The sequence below is a fragment of the Peromyscus leucopus genome, chromosome 22 (assembly GCF_004664715.2).
Source record: "Peromyscus leucopus breed LL Stock chromosome 22, UCI_PerLeu_2.1, whole genome shotgun sequence".
Taxonomy (NCBI): domain Eukaryota; kingdom Metazoa; phylum Chordata; class Mammalia; order Rodentia; family Cricetidae; genus Peromyscus; species Peromyscus leucopus.
The window spans coordinates 25,194,619-25,217,350 of record NC_051081.1 but is presented as its reverse complement, the minus strand read 5'-3'; the positions used below and the strand labels follow the sequence as shown (position 1 = coordinate 25,217,350).

At 43.1% G+C, this 22,732-nt stretch overlaps 1 protein-coding gene across 1 annotated transcript in view; it reads right to left on the bottom strand.

Annotated features, from left to right (window-relative positions):
* The window catches only part of Sos1 (SOS Ras/Rac guanine nucleotide exchange factor 1), a 92,634-nt gene that overhangs the window by 59,861 nt on the left and 10,041 nt on the right, over positions 1–22,732 (bottom strand). Inside the window, exon 2 of the mRNA XM_028855215.2 lies at positions 5,386–5,511. Coding sequence (XP_028711048.1) covers positions 5,386–5,511 — 126 coding nt within the window. The remainder of the gene's footprint in view (positions 1–5,385; positions 5,512–22,732) is intronic.

The following is a 22,732-nucleotide window of genomic DNA, read 5'->3' as shown; positions in this document are numbered from 1 at the left end:
AAGTTGGGCAGTGGTGGCACACGCCTTTAATCCCAGCACTCGGGAGGCTGAGCCAGGCGGATCTCTGTGAGTTTGAGGCCAGCCTGGTCTACAGTGTGAGTTCCAGGACAGGCACAAAGCTACACAGAGAAACCCTGCCTTGAAAAACCAAAATAAATAAATAAAAGATCCTGTGGTTGTCAATGTATTTGTTTAATTAGGTGACTGAGGGATTAGATACACTTTAATTACCTGGGAAATTACACCCTGAATTCCACCTTCACTAATGCTGATAGCAAGACTGATACGTCACTTTAAACATCACTCTCACAGTTTCAAGGAAGGAGATCTACACTTATTTAGCAAATACAACTCCAATAATTTTTTTAGGGGGAGGGGTGTTGCAAGACAGTGTTTCTCTGTGTATCCCTGGCTGTCCTGGAATTCGCTTGCTCTGTAGACCAGGCTGACCTCAAAACACTCAGAAAACGCCTACCTCCGAGTGCTGGAATTAAAGGCATGTACCATCACTACTGCCTCAATAAATTCTTATTTATTTGCATCCTTATTTTAATCCCAATTATAAATTCCAGTAGCATTTTCTTTTCGTTTTTCTTTTTCTTTTTCTTTTTTGGTTTTTCGAGACAGCGTTTCTCTGTGTAGCTTTGCGCATTTTCAATTAAAACCCAGAGATTTTTTTTTATCTTCAACCATCACGTGAGATGATTTTCTCTCAAAACTGTCTACAAGTCATGAAACTCAGTGGTCTGCACCGGTAACAGCAAAGCATGGTTCCATTTTTTAGGAAATTACTTCAAATCTAACATCTAGAAGGTCTATGGTTAAAATATGGTTGAAACTTAGAGAATGGCCTGCTATAATAGCTAAATCCCCTATTTTAAGGTAGTTTACTATTAGCAAAAAGGGCTTCCTTCAGGTATTGAAAACCCATTTGTAGTACACCTCAATTAGAGCCAGTAGGGGTCAGTATTACAAAACCTTTAACAAATTCTCAGTATTCAACTAGCATTCAACGGAAAACGAGATGAAACTGAACACTGCCCCTGAAAACAAACCTGAATGGAAGTTTGAGCAGTAAATACAGAGCCACAGACAACCTAGAGCTAGGTGTGGGGAGGCACACAATGCATTTAGGGCACCCTAGGAACAGATGTGGTCATCTAACCTCTCTTCATCCTATGGTCAAGGCTGTTCAGGAGCCGGTCTTTAAAACTGCATGTTTTAATTACATTAGAAGTAGAGTTCAGCCGGGTGGTGGTGGCGCACGCCTTTAATCCCAGCACTCAGGAGGCAGAGCCAGGCGGATCTCTGTGAGTTCGAGGCCAGCCTGGACTACTGAGTGAGATCCAGGAAAGGCGCAAAGCTACACAGAGAAACCCTGTCTTGGAAAAAAAGAAAGAAAGAAAAAAGAAAAGAAAAGTAGAGTTTAATCAGAAGTCAAAGAATTCTTGTAGTTAAAAAGTAAAAGCAGCAAATCTCTTCAACTGCCTGCCTGGAACCGTCCTGCCGGGATGCAGATATCTTGTGTGATAAAGGTGATACAAAGTCCAAACCAGTGGCTGAGCAGGAGGCTGGGCGGGGTGCGGGAAAGGGAGGGGGGAAGCTAACGAAGGAACATCCAAACACAAAGCACCCCTTCCTCCCTCTTCCTCCCTCTGCTCTCCAGTCACTCAGGCACTGTGCTGTGGATGCCCCAGGGCCTCCTGCCTCCTAGGTGAGTGGGTTACCGTAGGCGGCAGCGCTTCTCCAGTCACGTGACTCCTAACACTTGTGAGACACAAGACATGACAGTCAGAAGGAGGATGTTTGGGGGAGGGAGTCATCAAAAAGAGGACAGGAGGGGTGGGGGAGAGGGTGAGTGACAACAAAGTATAAATGACACACACAGGAAAATGCATGCAAAGCCCTTACATGCCGGCGAAAGGCACTTGCTGCACAAGCCTGAGGACATGAAGTCAGTCCCCAGAGCTCAGAAACCTCCGTGGAAGAAGGGACTCCAGAAGCTGTCCTCTGACTTTATACAAACCACATGCACGTCTGCACTAACATACCCTCTTCTCGCCCTACCCTGACCACACACGCACACACACGCACACACCAATGAATTTAAAAATATTTTTTTTCACCCGCTACATTGTATGTAAACTTAAAAGCAATAACAAGAAATAAAAACAATACAGTAAAAACTACTCAATCTCCGCACTGGTGAAACGGCTCCACAGGTTAGGGTACTTGCAGCCTGATGAGCTGAGCTTGATCCCCAGAACCCACATGGTGGAAGAGAAACTCCTGCAAGCTGTTCCCTTCATGCAAATGCGTCACATTTACATACACATACAATAAATAAATAAAGTGATACACTTTCAATCGTTTCTACATTTCTATACCCTTATACAGAAACTTGACCCAAACAGGGCTCCCTTGTTTCATGAAGCACACTGGTCTTTTCTCTACCTCTTTTTGGATGATCGATGCACTAAGCGATTTGACAGCCCAGAGAGCCATCTCTCCAGCTCCTCCAGAAAACTGATTTTTTTTTTTTTGTCTTAAATCTTCATTTATGTCTATTTTCTTCTGATGGTCAATTTTCAAATACATAAGCAAAGAAAAGGGTACCCCATAGGATTACTGTAAGGATACAGAACTTTATAAACTAGCACTTTGAAATTATAAAATTTCAGTGGTTAAGAGCAAGTAATGCTCTTCCAGGAAACAGGACTGTGATTCCCAGCTCTGCCATCACATAGCTCACAAGAGCCTGTCACCCCAGGTCAGAGGGTTGTGCTGGATAGTCTCATGTCAACTTGACACAAACTAGAGTCATCAGAGAGGAGAGAACCCCAAGTGAGAAATGCCTCCATAAGATCGAGTTCTAGGCAAGCCTGTAGGGCATTTTCTTAATTAGTGATTGATGGAGGAGGCCCAGCCCATTATAGGTGGAGCCATTCCTGGGCTGGTGGTCCTGGGTTTTGTAAGAAAGCGGGCTGAGCCAGCCAGTAAGCAGCACCCCTCCATGGCCATTGCATTAGTTCCTGCCTCTAAGTTTCTGCTCTGTTTGAGTTCCTGTCCTAGCTTCCTTCCATGATAGACAGAAGTATAAGCCAAATAAACCCTTTCCTCCCCAACTTGCTTTTTGGTCATGGTGTTTCACTGCATCAACAGAAACCCTAACAAAGACAGGGATCCAATTCCTTTGGCCTCTGTGGGTACCTGCACTTGTGTACATACCTACACACAGATGTGTACACCTACATAATTAAATATAATAAAAATAAATGCTTGAAAAGAAATGATAAGGGTTACTACATAAGGGACTGGCAGTTCTGTTATTGTCATATTCTTACATAGTCTTGCAAAACACTATCTCCAGTCCCAAAGCCTGCACATTAGAATCTAGTATGACTTTCTGTTCCTGGTTTATATATTAAAGATGAAAGGAGACGAGCATAGTTTTGCAGACATACATGGAAAGATCTGATTTGTGTTTGCAGTGTCAGCAGATTAGCAAAGTCCTAGACTGTACCAACATCAGAATGATAAGCAAGGTGAGATTTGTTTTTGTTGTTGTTGTTGTTGGGGTTGTTGTTGTTTTTTGTTTTTGAGACAGGGTTTCTCTGCGTAGTTTTGTGCCTTTCCTGGAGCTCCCTTGGTAGCCCAGGCTGGCCTCGAACTCACAAAGATCTGCCTGCCTCTGCCTCCCGAGTGCTGGGATTAAAGGCGTGCGCCACCGCTGCCCGGCGCAAGGTGAGATTTGTAAGCCCTTTCTAATAAACTAGACAGAAGTCTGGATTCTGCCCAACCATGAAGAACATAGAAAGGATCAAAAAGAAAACACAACTGAAATTGTTGATGTGATATAGTCAGGCAAGCAGTGCTACTCAAGATCCCAGTGAGACAACGTAAGTAGGTAGTTAAGCGAAATTGTGAAAGAAATCCGACTTTAACAATTAAATGGGACTGGGAAGACACTAGCCAGGCCTGGCAGGGAACTCCTGAAGTCCCAGCAGATGCGAGGTGGAGGCAGAAGGATTAAGAGTCACTCTTGATTATACAGCATTTGAGTTCATGGCCAAACTGGGCTACATGTGATTCTATATCAAAGAAACAACAACAAAAGAAAACAAAACCACCACAGAGAACCTACTGGAAATGAGTTAAGAAATGAGAATTGCACTGTACACAATCGTTTCCACATTCCAAACCTGTTATTTGATGTTCTGTTTTTTTCCTTTCTTTTCCTTGGGGCGGGAAGTGAAGGGTGGGGTAGGGTCGACCCTGGAGATGGAACCTGAGGCTTGATGTGAGCTACACCCCGACCCTCAATGTTCCTAGACACTTAACTGCCTCAGCTGAACTCCAGACCTCCCTCATGACTTATCCCGTAACTCAGAGGCCAGGTTCCATTAGCTGCTTCTTTGAAACAGCAATCTTCCACAGCTACCTTAAGTCCTGTGACTTGTAGGAGTTAAGGATAAGAATAAACAGAACACTCTCCTGAACTCTTGGTTTTGCTTTTTGAGACAGGGTCTCACATAGCCCAGGCTGGCCTTGAACTCCTTATACAGTCAAAGTTGATCTGGAAACCTCCTTGCCTTTACCTCCCCAGTGCTGGTAGTAGAGGTGTGTGCAATACCAGCGTTTGGCATCTTAATTCCTTTTTTTTTTTTTCCGAGACAGGGTTTCTCTGTGTAGTTTTGCGCCTTTTCCTGGAACTCACTTGGTAGTCCAGGCTGGCCTCGAACTCACAGAGATCCGCCTGGCTCTGCCTCCCGAGTGCTGAGATTAAAGGCGTGTGCCACCATCGCCCGGCTGGCATCTTAATTCTTTAAGTGCCATCCCTTGGGAATCTTCAGCTCTACTGTCAGTACCACCAACCTCATCCACATCTGCTCTGTATGCATTGTAACTGTTACCAGTGAAGTGGTAAGTTCATCTTTCTCGGATCCCAACCTTTTCTACTTTTCTCCCTCAGACATATTCAGATATTTTATTATTAATCCTTTAACTTTGTGAAATTTAAAGGATATGCTTTTGGAATGAAACCTTTGTGCATGTTCTACTCTTAAAAGCATGAGCAGAATTCTCTGGGTGTTCAAGGCCATTCTGGTTTACACAGCGAATTCCTGGGTAGTCAGGACTATATAGAGAGGCTTTGTTTCAAAAAAGAAAGAAAAGATCATTCTAGCAGCAACATGAAGTTGTTCATTTAAACTGACAAGTCAACTATGAAAGTTACACAGCTAAGACATAAGCTATCACATACCCAGTACAAAGATCTCCTGATGAACTGAAGAGCAGACACTTCTCTCCTTCACTGCCCTTCAACAGACACACAGGCTAGAAATACACATAGTCAATAAGGACAAAAGTGGTCATTTGTCATACCTCCACATCCGAAGCACTCCGGGGCTGGGCTTGGCACAGCATATTTAATAATTGCAAAATTAATTCTTCAACATACTGAAGAGCATCATCATTAGATTCGAGAGTAGGATGAACTTGCCCCTGAACCTATAAACAAAAAATGAAGTAATTAAAATGTGGGTTTGAACTAAAGAATGTGGACTAGCCTACAAATACAGATTGAATGTTGTCCAAAACCCAGGGCTTCTCTACCTTAGTTCCCAGCCTCATGCACCACACATGCTATTAATATCTCTGGAGATCCAGTTACCTAACTGGAATGTCACTCTTTGTGCATACACCATGGTTGGCAATGAGATGCAGAAATGGGAGCAGGAGCAGAGCCTACTGTGGTGATCAAACGTTCAGTTTATGTGGGATGTCTACCCAGAACCAGTTAGAATTTTCTTTAACATTCTACTGGGGTGGAATTGACCTCTGATGGGTCTCTCTGTACCTTGTTTAATTCTACAATTATTCCTTATTCAATGATAAGACCCAAGAGGATATGTCATCAGGTCCACTAATGAATATCCAGCATCTAGTACTATGCAGAGCACACACAGTCCAAACTGAATAGATATTTGTGAACACAAAGTCACCTTACATCAACATGTAGCCAGGGAGGTAGCTCAGAGGATAAAAGTACAAGCCGGGTGACCAATTTGATCCACACACAAATTACACATTTGTAATTACAGCATTTCTACAGCCAGATAGGAGTCTGAGACAGAACTGCCAGGAACCTGGCAGGCCAGCTAGCCTGGAGTACTCAGCACAGCAGGAGAAAGAGAGAGACTATGTGGAAAGTAAGAATTGACTCCCCCAAATGATGTCCTCTGACCTCCATATGTTCTCTCTCTCTCTCTCTCTCTCTCTCTCTCTCTCTCTCTCTCTCTCTCTCTCTCTACACACACACACACACACACACACACACACACACACACACACACACACACAAGATCCAAATAAGCACTTGGACACTTGCGATTTAGTCTACTATATACTGTGAGAAGATGCACAATCATTTAAAAATCCTTATTTTTCCATGACTTTTCTCAGAATTGCTTAAGGCTGTTGGTCTCTACAAAGCTTTCATTTTAATACCCAGCACAACAGTTCTCATTCCTGTATCACTCACTGTGAGTCAGAACTAATCCTCACCAAATAACTGGCAAGAAAAGTCATTCCTGATGGTAGCTGTGCTTTAAGACATGTACCCCCATCCCCCAAAAAAAGACATGGACCACTGGCTGAAGGCAATCCGTATGGAGAGGATGACAGCCTCAGTGTGGGGGAAAACTGTTAGTAAAAGTATACCCTAATTGGCTTTTTTTTTTTTTTTTTTTACTTTTTGGGGGGCCTACCACTCAGCTCCCAAATAAATACACAGAGACTTATTCTTACTTATGAATGCCGAGCATTAGCTTGGCTTGTTTCTAACCAGCTTTTCTAACTTAAATTATCACAGCTCTCTAACTATGTTTTGCCTCTGGGCTTTTTACCTCTCTTTATTCTATATATCTTTCTTTCCTTCTTACTCCATAGCTGGCTGGGTGGCTGGGTGGCTGGCCCCTGGCGACCTCCTCTCCTTTTCTCGCTCCTCCTCTTCTTGTTTATTTATTCTCTCTGCCTGGCAGCCCCACCTGTCCTTTCTCCTGCCTTGCTATTGGCTGTTCAGTTCTTTATTAGACCAATCAGGTGTTTTAGACAGGCACAGAAACACAGCTTCACAGAGTTAGACAAATGCAACATAAAAGAATGCAACACATCTTTGCATCATTAACAAATATTCCACAGCATAGACAAATGTAACACATCTTCAACTAATATTCCACAACAGTATACTAATAATGATTTTCTACAAAATATATATTTAAATGATCTTTCAAGATAAATATTTGAAGGCAAATAGTATTCTAACAACTCAGAGCTACACAAGGGACACTTAAAACCAGAGTGGTTTTACAGGTGAACAGACAGCCCTGGGGCTGACACTTTTGGTCTGCACACTTTTAACTATATTCAATATATTAACTGCCAACCTAATTACACTTTGTTTACAGTTTTTTGTGGGTTTTTTCTGTTTTGTTTTGTTTTTTGTCTTAACTTTATTAGATGACTAAAATAATAGGGAGCTGGGGAATCAGGGTTTTCAATTAGTCCTTTCTACTCACCACCAACACATTCTGACTGCCGTGTGTGGGTATTCATCCCCTTTACATTTGGCTAGTCCCTTTCTAAAACTCCAGGAATGCATTTTACTTTTGTACACTGAATTGCATGCCTTGATGGCTCAAACTTCTCTTTCAAAGATCCTATATGTCCTCTTGGGTAGTTTGCTAGCAGTGAATCCTAACATCACTTGGAGCAATGCTTCAAGTGGCTATCAGCCAAGTTCCTTTCTGAAGGTTCTTAATAAGGGGGCTCAGTCTCACAGTGTTTGTCTTGGAAACATGAAACCACATTTGGATGCCTAGTGCCCATTTAAAAATCAAAACTGCCAAGCACAGTATGTACCAGTAATACCTGTATTGAGGAGACAGTACAGATAATAGGATCACATATCTAGTCAATTAGTAGCTACAGGTTCAGGGAGACCCTGTCTTAAAAAACAAGGTGGATCCAGTTATCAAGGTGCACGCCTTTAATCTCAGCATGTGGGAGGCAGAAGCAGGCTGATCTCTTTGAGTTCAAGGCCAGCCTGGTATACACACAGAGACTTCCAGTCAGGGTGGCCTAGGGTGAAACCCCTGTCTTTGGGGGGAGGGGGGGAGGCAGAAAAGCAATTGAGGAAAGCATCTTCTGCATGTATGCGCACACATGTGCACACCAAACTACACACACATGCCTCAGCAGCAGCAGCATACAGACATAGTGACACAGTCTAATCTAGGTTCTTGAGCTTCTCGTAATTTTCTGTGTCCTTGTGTGCTGTGTCTTCTGTCACCTCTTAAATCTGTCTGTTGCCCCACGCTATTCTCCCAAGTAATAGCATAGTGACATTTTCAACGGTCACCTGGATAACTTCAAGACTCTCCCTCTCTCTCCTGATTTTAAAACCCGCGTCTCAACTTACCTGTGCAATAGTTCCATTACTCACCAAACATGTCAGATTAACACTAAAAACTTCACAACATTAAACAACAAAAACTAAAGAGAAGATATATGGTATTTCAAAGAAGTGTGTGTGTGTGTGTGTGTGTGTGAGAGAGAGAGAGAGAGAGAGAGAGACAGACAGACAGACAGACAGACAGACAGTCAATATATATGGCTCTAGATGCACTAAAATGTTATTCTGAAAAAAAAAGTATCTAAAATTATGGATTACATATTCATTCAAGGTCTCATCAAACATACTATGGCTGGAAATTTACAAAACCACCAACAATTTATGGCTGGAGAGGTGACTCAGTTGTTAAGAGAACTGACTGCTTTTCCAGAGACCCAGGTTCAATTCTCAGCACTGAAGGCAGGGCTCACAACCACCTGTGACTCCAGTTCCAGGGAATCTGATGCCCTCTTCTGGCCTCCTCAGACAATGCAAGCATTTGGTGCATACATAAATAAGCAGACAAAGCATACATACATATAAAATAAAAATATTTAAATCTAAAAAAAGTGAAAAAAAGAAAATGCACCATCTTTTAGAACTAAAGGAGGTCTTAAAGGTCATTTAAATCAGTCCCTCCATCTATTAGATGAGACAAAGAAGACTGCAACAATACCACAGCTAACAGTAATAAATACTATCACGTACTGAACCTGTGCTTCCTGGTGTCTAATACAGCTTTCAAAATATCCCTCTGTCTAACCTAGAGATATGGGGTACCGTATCCCAGAAAACCCACAAAGACAGAGTGAGTAGCATAGAAATAGTTATTATTGGCACTATAAATAAAACTTGGCTGGAAGCCTGTTGTGATTTGAAAGAAAATGGCCCCCACAGGGAGTGGCACTATTAGGTGTGGCCTTGTTGGAGGAAGTGTGTCACTGTGGGGCTGGGCTTTGAGGTTTCCTGTGCACAAACTATGCTCAGTGACACAGTTCACTTCCTGCTGCCTGTGGATCAAAATGTAGAACTCTCAGCTCCTTCTCCAGCACCATATTTGCTTGCACGCCATCATATCCTGCAATGATGATAATGGACTGAACCTCTAAAACAGTAAACCAGCCCCATTTAAATGTTCTCCGTTATAAGAGTTGCCGTGGTCATGGTGTCTCTTCATAGCAACAGAAACCCTAAGACAGAGGTTGGTACCAGGCACTGGGGTACTGCTGTGATAGGCCTGACCATGCTTTTGCTTGAAGGAATATGGACCATGGGACTGTGGATTAGAAAATAGTTGAACGCTTTAGGTACTGCTTAATGGAACGTCCTAGTAGGAGCATGGAAGACAGGCCACATGGTTCTGGCTTTAGAGCCAAGGAGTAACTAAGGAAAGCCACGGAGACCAGGCACATGTGAGGGCTGTCCCTGAATGGAGGCCCAAAGAGGCCATTGTATGAAGCTGTGAAATTGAAGCTTGAAGATGTTGGAGATGCCAGAGCTGTGGGATACCTGCTGAGGAAAGCTGCTAACAGGCAGTGGTACCAGCTCAAGAGAAAGAAGTGTGTGGCAGTCAACAAAGCTGAAAAGAGTTGGAGATCTGAAGAGAGTTTTCACATCAGATATGGAGATGCAGAGTTTGGAGTTTGCCTAGCTGGTTTTGGGGCTTTGGCTCAGTATTTCCTCACTATGCTGGCCAAAGATAACCTTCTATTTCTGATCTTCCCGCTCCCACCCCCTGAGTAGTGGGTTACAGGTATGTATGTGGTGCTGGGGATGAAACCCACAGCTTCAGGCATGCTAGCCAGGCACTCACACCAATTGAGCTACATCTCCAGTATCACACAGACACTGTTAAGGGCTGGCTATACAGGAGTGAGCCAAACACAGGAATTGCTTATATTATTGACTTTATAGTCTGCTGTGTACCAACCCTTACTCCAGGTACTACAGTTTGATAATTAAGCTCTAACAATGAGTTGTAATTGTATGTTCTTCTATCAATCTAATTGGATAATGATACTCCAATCAGGCAAGGCCTTGTTCATCTATTTATAAATTTATTTTCTCCTTTTTTTTTTTTCTCCAAGCCTTTGGCATTCAGGAAATACTTGAAGCCTCTGTTTTGAAGAGGTGAAGGCATAAAATGCTTGTGTGGCAGTAAGACTAGGGGCTTGGCTGATTCCTGGAGCATGCCTTCAAGCAGAAACTGTTCCATATACAAGATCAGTTTAAACTACGACAGACATCTACTGTTCAGAATCATATTCATTATATACAGCCACACCAGTGAAACACAAAGACTAAAAACAGTAACTGGATAACTGTAATTCTCATACATTCAAATACTGGTTAAATATGGTATTTTATGTAAACTTTTTCAAAATTCAAGTCTGATAATTTTATTTACTGATGGTTATTAAAAGCTGAATAAAACCTATTAAGTAAATAAGTCAAACAGAGAATTACTTTACTTACAGAAAATGGAGTACAACACCAAGTGTATTTCTAAGTTTCTGGACACTAATCTTTATCATCTACTCTTTCAAATTAGGTTTGCAAAATTCATTTCTACAAGAGACCAATATTGTTTTATTTCCTCAAAACAAAACAAAATAAACATTTCAAGTCCTCTAACTAAAAACTCAGTTAAAAGTCAAGCAAAGTCCCAACTGCTAGGTTTACACTAACTGATCTTTACTCAACCAAGAAAAATGTGGTTAAGATACAGAAAAGTAGCATTATATTTCACCTAATACAGAGAAAAGAAAAAATGCTGCCTTCAAGACAGTGTTAAGATCTAAAGTACTGAATCACATTCAAAACTGGGACCCAAAAGATCCAAACTGTGCAGGACTATACAAAATAGGTTGTCATGACAAATCGTACAACAGCTCCCTAAAGCCATTCAAGGCTGATACTGTGTGTGTGTGTGTGTGTGTGTGTGTGTGTGTGTGTGTGTGTGTGTATGTCTTACACACAATGGTAAAACAAATTTTAAAATTATTTAAACTAGATGTGGGTTTTCCTTTAAGTGTAGTTTTGAAAAACATTGCACTTTACACTTGTATTTACTGACACATAAACTTGATATATTTATTTAAATGTATAATTTAAAGAAATTAAATACATTAATTTAAGTTTCTTAAATGAAAACACTTCACTAGAGACTCAAGAGATGACTCAGTGGTTAAGAGTGCATACTGCTCTTCAAGAGGATCCAAGTTCAGTTCCCAGCACCTATGTTGGGCGGCTCACAACCACCTGTAACTCCAGTTCTAAGAACTCCAAACCTTTGGCCTCTATGGGCACCACTCATGTGCACATATTCATACACAGACACATAATTAAAAGTAATAAAAATACATCTTTCTAAGAAACATTTTTTAATGTGTATCAGTGTTTTGCCTATGTGCACCACATTATGTACCTAGTGCCTGTGGTAGCCAGAAGTGGGCAATAGATCCCCTGGAACTGGAGTTACAGACCACTGTGAGCTGCCATGAGTGTGCTAGCAACACAAACCAGGTCTTTTGCAAGAGCAGCAAAAGATCGTAACTGCTGAGCCATCTCTCAGCCTTAGTAATAGACTGCCCCCTTTTTAAAGAAAATACTTGCCGGGCGGTGGTGGCGCACGCCTTTATTCCCAGCACTCGGGAGGCAGAGGCAGGCGGATCTCTGTGAGTTCGAGGCCAGCCTGGGCTACCAAGTGAGTTCCAGGAAAGGCGCAAAGCTACACAGAGAAACCCTGTCTCGAAAAACCAAAAAAAGAAAAAAGAAAAAAAAAAGAAAGAAAATACTAAAGAATCAATGATAGACATGAATAGGAACTTTAATTGGCATGATAGCCATTCCTTTGGTAAGATACAATCACCATATTCAACCAAAGATGCCACCTCTTGAATTTTAAACTTCTCAGAAGGACTGATTGGCTTCTATCCTGATGGTTCAGTTGATCTGTAGTAAACCCTACCACATTATATGACAATTGTATTTGCTATTCTAACCAGTTCTGTGTGAATTTCTGTCTGACATAAGGATACTCGGGAACCCTAGGTGAAGGCCAGAGTCACGGTGTTGAGTTCTGATGACTCTTTAACAGCCCTTTCTGGCCAGTCTCTCTCTGAAGAGTTGAAAAGGCTTTAGATTGTATTCTATCACATCTTAAGCCCAGATCTTCTACTTCCTTTTTTTTTTTCTTAATTATTGGGTGTGTGTGTGTGTGTGTGTGTGTGCGCCTTTGTGGTACCATGCACGTGAGTGTGCAAGTGCACGCACATGAAGAAGCCAGATCAGGACACTGGTGTCTCACATCACAGCCTTTAGACAAGACCTCTTCTTGAACCAGAAGCTCACCATTTTGGCTAGGATGGCTGTCTATGACGCTAGAGATCCACCTGTCCCAGCTCCCCAGTGCAGGTTCCAGGTACCCACAGTCATGCCTGGGTTTGCTTTTTGTTTTAATGTATGTTCTGGGGATTTGAACCCAAGTCCTAATGGTTGCAGAGCAAGTACTCTTACCTAGTGAACCGTCTTCTCAGTCTTAAGTATAGTGAGAGAATCTGAAATGAGGCTGGTATTTTCAAAACCCTTACCATAAAAGCAAATAATAAAGATTTGATTATTCAAACCTCAGTGTTATGGTTGTTAAGTCATAGTTGATGCTTCAGGTATTTACTGCTCCTCACTCTGGGGTTAGTTTAAAAGGCAAAGCAAGAAGGGGCAGGGAGATGGTTCAGCAAGCGGAAGGGCTTACTTCACAAACCCATGCCTGAGCTTTAGTTACTGACTGGGGGTGTAATGATAAACTAAGGACATGGCATCACTGTCTTACTAGAGCAATAACACAGGAAGCCTAGGTACTGCTGCTACAGAGCCCTGGAGTACAAGACGTCCCAGTAGACAGAGATCCCAGCCTTCTGGAACTAAAAGACCATCACAGCACTGGAAACCACCATGAAGATGCTGCAGCCCAATCAGACACCAGCCAAGAACCTCATCATCTTCTTGTGAGACAGAACAGGTATCCACAGTGACAGTCACCCAGATCCCAAAGGGACAAGTGGAAGGCCATCTAAGACCTGACACATCCCTCAGTCTGGACTTATTTCCTCATGAGGCTTTGTCTAAGGCATACCACATAGACAGACAGGCCCACAAAGACCAGGCACAGCCACAGCCTTCCTCAGGAGTCAAAGCCAATGTCAAGGTCACTGAATTTGTGTGTGTGTGTGTGTGTGTGTGTGCGCAAGTGTGCGCGCGTGCACACACACACAAATGCAACATGACATAGGGCAATGAGCACACCAATGTGTGCTAATGTCTAATGTAGCACACCAAAAAAATCAAGCAGTCTGTTGAAGCAATGAGCCACCACCCTGGTGCTGGAAACGGTACTGTATGTATTCCAAGAGCCAAGAATATTAAATTAGACACATTACCCAAGGCTTCTATAACTAGTAAGGTCCCAGTGAGAGATCCTGTCTCAAAACATGAGGACAACTCCTGAGGAATGAAACCAAGGAGACCTCTGGCCTCTACAAGCACACACACACACACACACACACACACAATTTGCACATACACATATACACACACAATAGGATTCATGTACAGCAAATATTTTTCAGAGTACATACACAGACGTAACTCTTTAAATCAAAACTGTATAGTTTAAGACACTATAAAGCTAAAGACATGTAACTGTGACAGAAAGTGTACAACAGAGTATAGCAATAGAACATCTGAATATCATAAAAAGCTTTCTCGTTGCTAAAAGATGGAATGATTTTAAGACCAAATCAAGGGCTGGAGAGATGGCTCAGTAGTTAAGATCACTTGCTGCTGAGGACCCAAGTTCAATTCTCAGCATCACATTGGGTGGCTCACAACCACTTATTAACTCCAGGTTAGTCAACCCCCTCTTCTGGCTTCTGTGGGCACCCACAGATATGTGGTATATGTAAGTAAAAATAAAATTAATCTTAAAAAACAAACAAACAAACAAAAAACCTTTAAGCTGGGCGTAGTAGTGTACGCCTTTAATCCCAGCATAAGGGAGGCAGAGGCAGGGGGAATCTCTGTGAGTTCGAGGCCAGCCCGGTCTATAGAGTGAGTTCCAGGACAGCCAGAACAAAACCAAAACAAACAAAAAAACCTTTAAAACCAAATAAACTGTAACTATTCAAAATACAATAGCTTTATACAAGGCTGAGAAGGTAAATGACACTTAAAAACAAAACTATCTTGATACTGGACTTTCAAGTTTCCAAGATTGCTATTGTTCATTTAAAAAACAAAACAAAACAAAACTCACTGGATTACACTGAAAATGACTGTCATAGAATTCTTCACTCTGAAAAAAATTAAATATACATACAATGTTTTCTATCTGATCTATATATCATAATAACCAAATATCCCTAATTAAGGAGGAATTCTTCCTTATGAGAGGATTCATAATAAATGTAGAAAGCTAAAAATTGCAACCTGGAACAAATAAGTTTACTAATATTCATTAGTACATGAGACCATGACATGAAGAGCTGATCTTTATAAAGGACAGATGAGCTTCTGAATCCTTTGATCCTTTTTGACGAGTATCACGTAAATTAGGACCAGACTTACTGCAATATGAAGGACGGTGTGGTACCACCTGAGGAACAGACTTACCTGTGCTTACCTGTGGTAAGCAAAACATCTAGAAATCTATAGAGAACGCCTAAGAGGTGGCTGGGGGATGGCTCAGTGGCTAGCGACTGCCATGCAAGCAGAAGACTGGAGCTTGGACCCTCAACACCCAGGAAGTAGTGGGCAGGCATATATACAGTAGCCAGCTGTAACCTGAGCATGCACAGGGGCAGGCGGCCATTGTGGGACAAGCTGGCCCTAGACAACAGCTTCAGAGACCTGCCTCAAGAAGTCAAATGAAGCCTGATCGAGGAAGACACCTGACGAGTTCACCCCCACCAATGTAAACATACGTCACACAGTAACACAAAGTATGAAGGCTGCCTTCACAACTTGAGGCAGAAAAGAAAGTATTTAACCACATGGAAAAGGGGCTGGAGGTCCAGATGCATCCTTGCCAGTGGAACAGAGCTGGAGGATTGGGAGAAGAAGGATCCTGTTTCAGCTTCCCCGAGGAAGGACCTAGACTGTAGATGCTAGAAGCATTCCCTGTAGGCAGCAATGATACCATACAGCTCACTCGAGTTTGGGGCTGGACTGAGGTCTTTCTTGTTAACTATGGGAATCAGAGATCGCGTGAGGGCAGAGGAGGAGGGTTTCTCGTGGTAGCTCTACGATTCTGGTTTCACTTTAGGTATCGTTGAATAAATCAAAGCATCCAAGAAGGAATGGAAAGATTTTATATGAAATTACTCATCCTGCCCCCTCACCCCAGCCACATGTGGCAGGCAAGAGAGCTGATTCTGCCCCTCACCAGCTGCAGCACTCTGGGAAGGGCTCTGCACCCCGCCTGGGCAGCACAGTAGAGCTGGCTCTGGGGGTGTAGGTGTGGGTGAGCCAGCCTGAGGGTGTGAGAGCTAGAGAACCGGCCTGCCCCGGTTGAGACTGGGGTGAGGGAAGGTGCCGGGGAGCTCACCCTGGTGGTGAGAATGGGGAGAGCCAGCAGACTGACCAGCCCAGCAAACCAGCCAGGCCCAGAACCAAAGCTATAAATTGGCTCATCCCATCATCCACCCCATCCTTCATCTGCTGGAGCACAGCTGCTGGTCCAGAGCTGCAGGATCTCCATGACACAGGACAGCAGGATGTTCAGCGAGGGCTGGTGCTGATAGTATAGCAGAAACCAGAGACTTCGAACCAGACCAAGGACTCTTTGCAATAGCACTTGCAAGTAAAAATGTATGGACCAAAGGGTTTACTGTGTGACGCACTGTATCACACTACAGCTTCCATGATGAGAGTCTCGTCTTTTTTTTTCTTTTTAAATTTTATTTTTGTTTCATCTTAGGGGGTAGGTTGCAAGGGCAGAGGGTGGATGTGAAGGGCTGGGAGATGAGTGGGCTCAAGATGCATGATGTGAAATCCACAAAGATCAATAAAAAGTTAAAAAAGAAAAAAAAGAAATTACTCATCTTGATACTGAAAACAAAGAGCACCAACAACACTGAGCAAATCTGAATATACAAAACATACAAGTCAGTGAATAATATTAGGAACCAACCATAAAAGACACTGTGCACAAGAAAACTCTTAGCCAAGTAATTAAAGTATAATCTGCTTTAAAAGAGACCAGAATGAGGAGCCAATAAATAAAACAAAAATTTTTTAAATAATAAAATAAAATAGAGAAAAATTGTTTTAAGGCTGGGAGTGGTCATTCATGCCTGTAATCTCGGCACTCAGGAAGCGAAGGCAAGAAAAGCCTGCTCCAAGTTCAAACCCAGCCTGGGCTATATAATGATGTTAGGGCCAGCTTGGGCTCTGAGTAAAACCATCTTAAAAACTACATGCAGGGGCAGGAGAAACGAGTTAGCAATTGCTAAAATAGCAAAAGCACTTGCTGCTCTTGCAGCGGACCCAGGCTCAATTCCTAGCACCCACATGGCAGCTCACAACCAATGGAACTCTAGTTCCAGGGGATCTGACACCCTCTTCTGACCTCAGTGAACACCATGCACATGGTATACAGACATACATGCAGGCAAGACACCCACATACATAAAATACAGAAATAATAATAATTTTTAAATGTTATTTCAGTTGAGAATGGTGATTCGTGTTTGTAATCCCAACACTCAGGAAGCTAAGGCAGGAGCATTGCCAAGAGTTCCAGGTCAGCCTGAATTATATGAGACCTTGTCTCAAAAATAAATGACTTTTTAATCTGTGTTTGGCATACAGACATTAATTTTATTATTCTTTAAACCAAACTCATAAGTTATATATTCACTGTTTGTATGACCAACTTCAAACCTTTAAGAAATTAAGAGAGGGGCCAAAGAGATGATCTGCAGTTAGGAGCACTTGCTGCCCCTGCAGAGGACCCAGGTTCAGTTCCCAAAAGCCTTAACTCCAGTCCCAGGGGATCTGGTGCCATCTTCTGGCCTATGCAGGAAAAATGCATAAAATAAAATAAGTCCTTTTCTAAAAATTAAGAGAGTACCAGCAAGATGTGGTAGCACATGTGTATTATCCAAATATTTGGGAGCTGGAGGCTGAAGTGTCAGGTGTTAAGGGTCAACCTGGGCTACATTCTGTCTTAAAAAACAAAAACAAGGTGGTGCACACCTCTAATCCCAGCACTTGGGAGGCAGAGCCAGGCAGATCTCTGTGAGTTCGAGGCCAGAGGTATACACAGCGAGATCCAGGACAGGCACCAAAGCTACACAGAGAAACCCTATCCTGAAAAAACAAAACAAAACAAAAATGAGGCCTGTGGGATGCAACTCTTACAAAGGAAAACATTTAACTGGGGCTGGCTTACAGTTCAGAGGTTTAGTCCATTCTCATGGCAGAAAGCATGGCAGTGTACAGGCAGACATGGAGCTGGAGAGGAAGCTGAGAGTTTTACATCTGGATCCACAGGCAGCAGGAAGAGAGACACACTGGCCAGGCTGGAGCTCCTGAGACCCGAAGCCCACCCCCTAGTGACACACCTCCTCCACAAGGCCACAGCTCCTAACAGTGCCACCACTCCCTGTGGGCCTGCTGGGCCATCTGTACCGCAGGTGCAGTAGGACCTGAAGTTCAAGGCCAGTCCTCCAGCTGTCTATCCAGTGAGACCCTGTCTTTAAAATACGAATATAACAGGGAGTGGGGAGTCTGCGGCTGGAGTGGAGTGAAATCAACAGTCATCACCATCCTTTACCTCCACGGGACTTTATCAGCACTGGACTAACTTTCCAGTCCCAGCAAAGGCTCAACAGTAAGCAGGAGGTCGTAAACGACAATGAGACTGCCCTCACTCCTTTAAGGGCAGAGTTTGGAGGTGTAGGTAGGTAGATCTCGGAGTTCAAGCCCAGCCTGTCTACATAGTGAGCCCCTGTCTCAGACAAGCAAACAGTAAGGGAGAGCGCGGAGGATGGCCCTGAACTCCCGATCCTTCCACCTCCCTCCCCAGTGCTGGGCTGCAGTCTCCTGGCACTGTGTCCAGTGTAACATGCGGTCATTACATGAGGTTAATATGTAGGTATTTGCCCTATTTTATAGAGTAGGAAGGATGTCTACCATCCAGTCACATTGCTATCAAATTAAAGAAGTGGGTTTTAAGTCCTGTCTTAAAGTTCTCATGTATGTAAGAATGGCCTGCATATAGTCCTTTATTAGTTGTACAATGGGGAAAGTCGGGTCCACCTTGCAAGACTGTTTGAGAACATGCCTCCTGTTCTTCTAAGAGTTAACAAGCTTTGTCTGTGGGGTGTGCTGCCACCAGGGGCCATACTTATCAGAGTGGCCTGCACTGCCACCTGAGGGCCATGTCTGAGTCTGTGGTCCTACTGTGGCCATGGTCTGTATTAATATCCACGGCCCATGTGGATGTCTGTGGTCAGTGCTGCAGCCTGAGGCCATATTGGTGTCTGCAGGTTATTCTGCATCAGGGCCATATTGATGTGAGTGTCCTGCACTGCCACCTGAGGGCATGGTGATGTCCATGGACTGGGCTGCCTCCGAGGGCTTTGTCTGGGTCTGTGGTCCTACAGCAGCCAGGAGCTGTGTTTGTGGTCTGTGCCGTCACCAGAAACGGTGCAGAGGTCCATGATCCGTGCTCCCGCTGACTATGAAGAGCAAGGAGACGACTTTTGCTATTATACTGATGACTGTAGATGCACATTTGAGAGGGAGGGACATGGAAGCCTTCTTGACAATGACAACCCCCACCCAACCTCCCTCCCCCTAAGAAAAGTAACAGCATAGACAGGAAGCCATAGAAGAGAAGTCTTATAAATAAAGTGTGATGGGATGCTGATGTGCAGTCCCCACAGTAAGTAATGGCTTCTGGCCGAGGTGCAGGAGGAAAGGGCTCAGTTCTACTTAAGGGGCGGGGCACTGAGTTTGACCATGCTCCAGTGAGTATACGGGCAACACAAACTGGACTTTTTTTTTTGGAACAGGAGGTCACAAGGGTGGAGGGCAGACAAGGAAGGGCTGGGAAGTGAGTGTGATTGAGGTGCATGATGTGAAATTCCCAGATAATCAATAAAAATGTAATGTTGGTTTTTTCTAGTTCCATCCATTTGCCCACAAACCTCATGATGTCATTGTTTTTCTCTGCTGAGTAGTACTCCATTGTGTATATGTACCACATTTTCTTTATCCATTCTTCAGTTGAAGGGCATCTAGGTTGTTTCCAGGATCTGGCTATTACAAATAATGCTGCTATGAACATAGTTGAGCATGTGCCCTTGTGGTATTGATTGAGCTAGAAAAAAATCATCCTGAGTGAGGTAACCCAGACTCAGAAAGACAAACATGGTATGTACTCACTCATAAGTGGATACTAGATATAAAGCAAAGAACAATCAGACTACAACTCACAACTCCAGGGAGGCTACCTAGTAAAGAGGACCCTAAGAAAGACACAGGGATTGTCCAACAACAGAGAAATAGATGATGAGATCAGCATGAGCAAACTGGGGGTGGGGGTGGAGGAGTAATGGAGGGCAAGGGTCAGGGGAAAGAGAGCTTAGGGGAGCGGGAGGTCCCAGCTGGATCAGGAGCAGTGTGGGAGAATGGAGAGGGAGATACCATGATGAATGAAGACCCCAGGGGAATAGGAAGAAGCAGAGTGCTAGAGAGGTCCCCAGAATCCACAAAGATATCTCCACTGTAGACTACTGGCAATGGTCGTGAGAATGTCTGAGCTGACCTGCTCTGGTGATTGGATGGCCGAACACCCTGGCTGTCATGATAGAACTCTCATTCAATATCTGATGGAAGCTGATGCAGAGATCCATGGCCGAGCCCCAGGTGGAGCTCTGGGAGCCCAACTGGCGAGAGAGAGGAGGGATTGTATGAGTGAGAGATGTTGGGACCATGGTTGGAGGAAGCACAGGGACAAATAGTCAAACTAGTGGAAATGCATGAACTGGGGACCAATGGCTGAGGAGCCCCCATGGAACTGGACCAGGCCCTCTGGATAAGTGAGACAGTTGATTAGCTTGAACTGTTTGGGAGGCCCCCAGGCAGTGGGACCAGGACCTGTCCTTGGTGCATGGGCTGACTTTTTGGAGCCTGGGGCCTATGCTGGGACACTTTGCTCAGCCTTGGTATAAGGAGGAGGGGACTGGACCCGCCTTGGCTGAGTCTGCCAGGCTGGGCTGACTCCCCAGGGCAGACCTTGCTTTGGAGGAAGTGGGAGTAGGAGGTGGATTGGAGGGGGGGGGAGGCTGGGGGGGAGGGAGGGAGAACAGGGAATCCATGGCTGATATATGAAATTAAGTTAATTATAAAATAAAAATACTATTAAAAATGTAATGTTGGGCCGGGCGGTGGTGGCGCACGCCTTTAATCCCAGCACTCGGGAGGCAGAGCCAGGTGAATCTCTGTGAGTTCGAGGCCAGCCTGGGCTACCGAGTGAGTTCCAGGAGAGGCGCAAAGCTACACAGAGAAACCCTGTCTCGAAAAAACAAAAAACAAACAAACAAACAAAAAATGTAATGTTGGAAAAAAGTTAATAAGCCTTCAGTTAAATTATGTTTTTTTTTAATTTACTTGTTTTTATTTCATGTGCATTGGTGTTATGCCTGTGTGTGTGTCTCTATGAGAGTCTCAGATTCTCTGGAACTGGAGTTACAGATGGTTGTGAGCTGTCATGTGGTTGCTGGAAATTGAACCTGGGTCCTCTGGAAGAGCAGCCAGTGCTCTTAACTGCTGAGCCATCTCTCCAGCCCAAATTATATTCTTTTTAAAATGCATTATTTTACAATTAAGATTTAATTTTGATTTATTATTATTGTGTATGCATTCTGGGTGGTAGGGGTGTGCTACAACTTGTATGTCTAGAACACCTTAGTGGAGTCATTTCTGCCCTTCTGCCTCTGTGTGGGTTCTGGGCATTGAATTCAGGCCAGGCTTGCATATCTGTCCAGTACCTTCCCACTGCACCATTTTGCCTGTGATATGTGTATATATATATATCCCTCCCACATGTGCACACAAATAACATGTAATCCTTTTTTTGACTGATGTGACTCTAAAAAGTAATGGTATAGCTGGGTGTGGTAATACCCACATATAATAACAGTACTCTCGAACACACCCCAACCCACATCACACACACACACACACACACACACACACACACACACACACACACACTAATAAATACAATTTAAAATATACAGCTATAAACCCACTCCTGGTATTTAGACATAAGAAAAATGCAAATATTTTTATACAGCCTAGTAATAACCAAAACAGAATGTGCTACCTATCAATAAGAAGTATTAACTATTTAAAAACCTAGAAGGGGACTACTGATATAGTATCTTTTCCTGGCATGCACACGGCCCTGGGTTTTATTGTCTGCTCCACACATCAAATAAACAAACAGATAAATAGATAAATAAATTCGTGCTTGGAAAGAATTATGATAGGCTAATTGAAATACCATCTGAAACAATGATTCTGTCTAGCTACTATGTAAGTCAGTGAGTGCTTCTTAGCAAAAAGACTAATCAGTATTATAATAAACAGAACTTGCTTACGCATCAACATTTAAGACTAATGAAGTAATTCCAAAGAGTTTGGTAATGTTTTTAAAAACTCAAATACTGTTCTTAATTTCAACATCAAGCAATGAGAAACCAAGACAAACTTCAAAATAAGAAAAAGACCTCACACAAAGGCATGAACAGTAGTTTAGTATGGTTTTTCTCTTCTCGTTTCATTGAAGTGAAATCAAACCATGCTTTTAGTCAGAATTTAATTAGCCAGTTGTTTGGGAGCAATCAGTTAAAACTTTGGAAGAAAATCTGTCCTTTCATTCTGATTGGATTCTACCATATAATTACATTTAAATCCTGAAATGACCAAGATGTGTTAGACACAATGGGGAAGCCTGTTTTCTTTAGGTATAGATACTATTTGTGCTATAACACACACACACACACACACACACACACACGCGCGCGCGCGCGCATCTACACGGAATAAAGGTTCTATATCTTTATAAAATCTTTCTGATGATAACAGGAAATTCCAAATTTTTGAAATATAAGCAAATATTTAGTCAACACTATTTTATTGTGGAATTTGATTCAACAGTTTCAGAATTATTATTATTTTTGTTGTTGTTTGAGACAGGGTTTC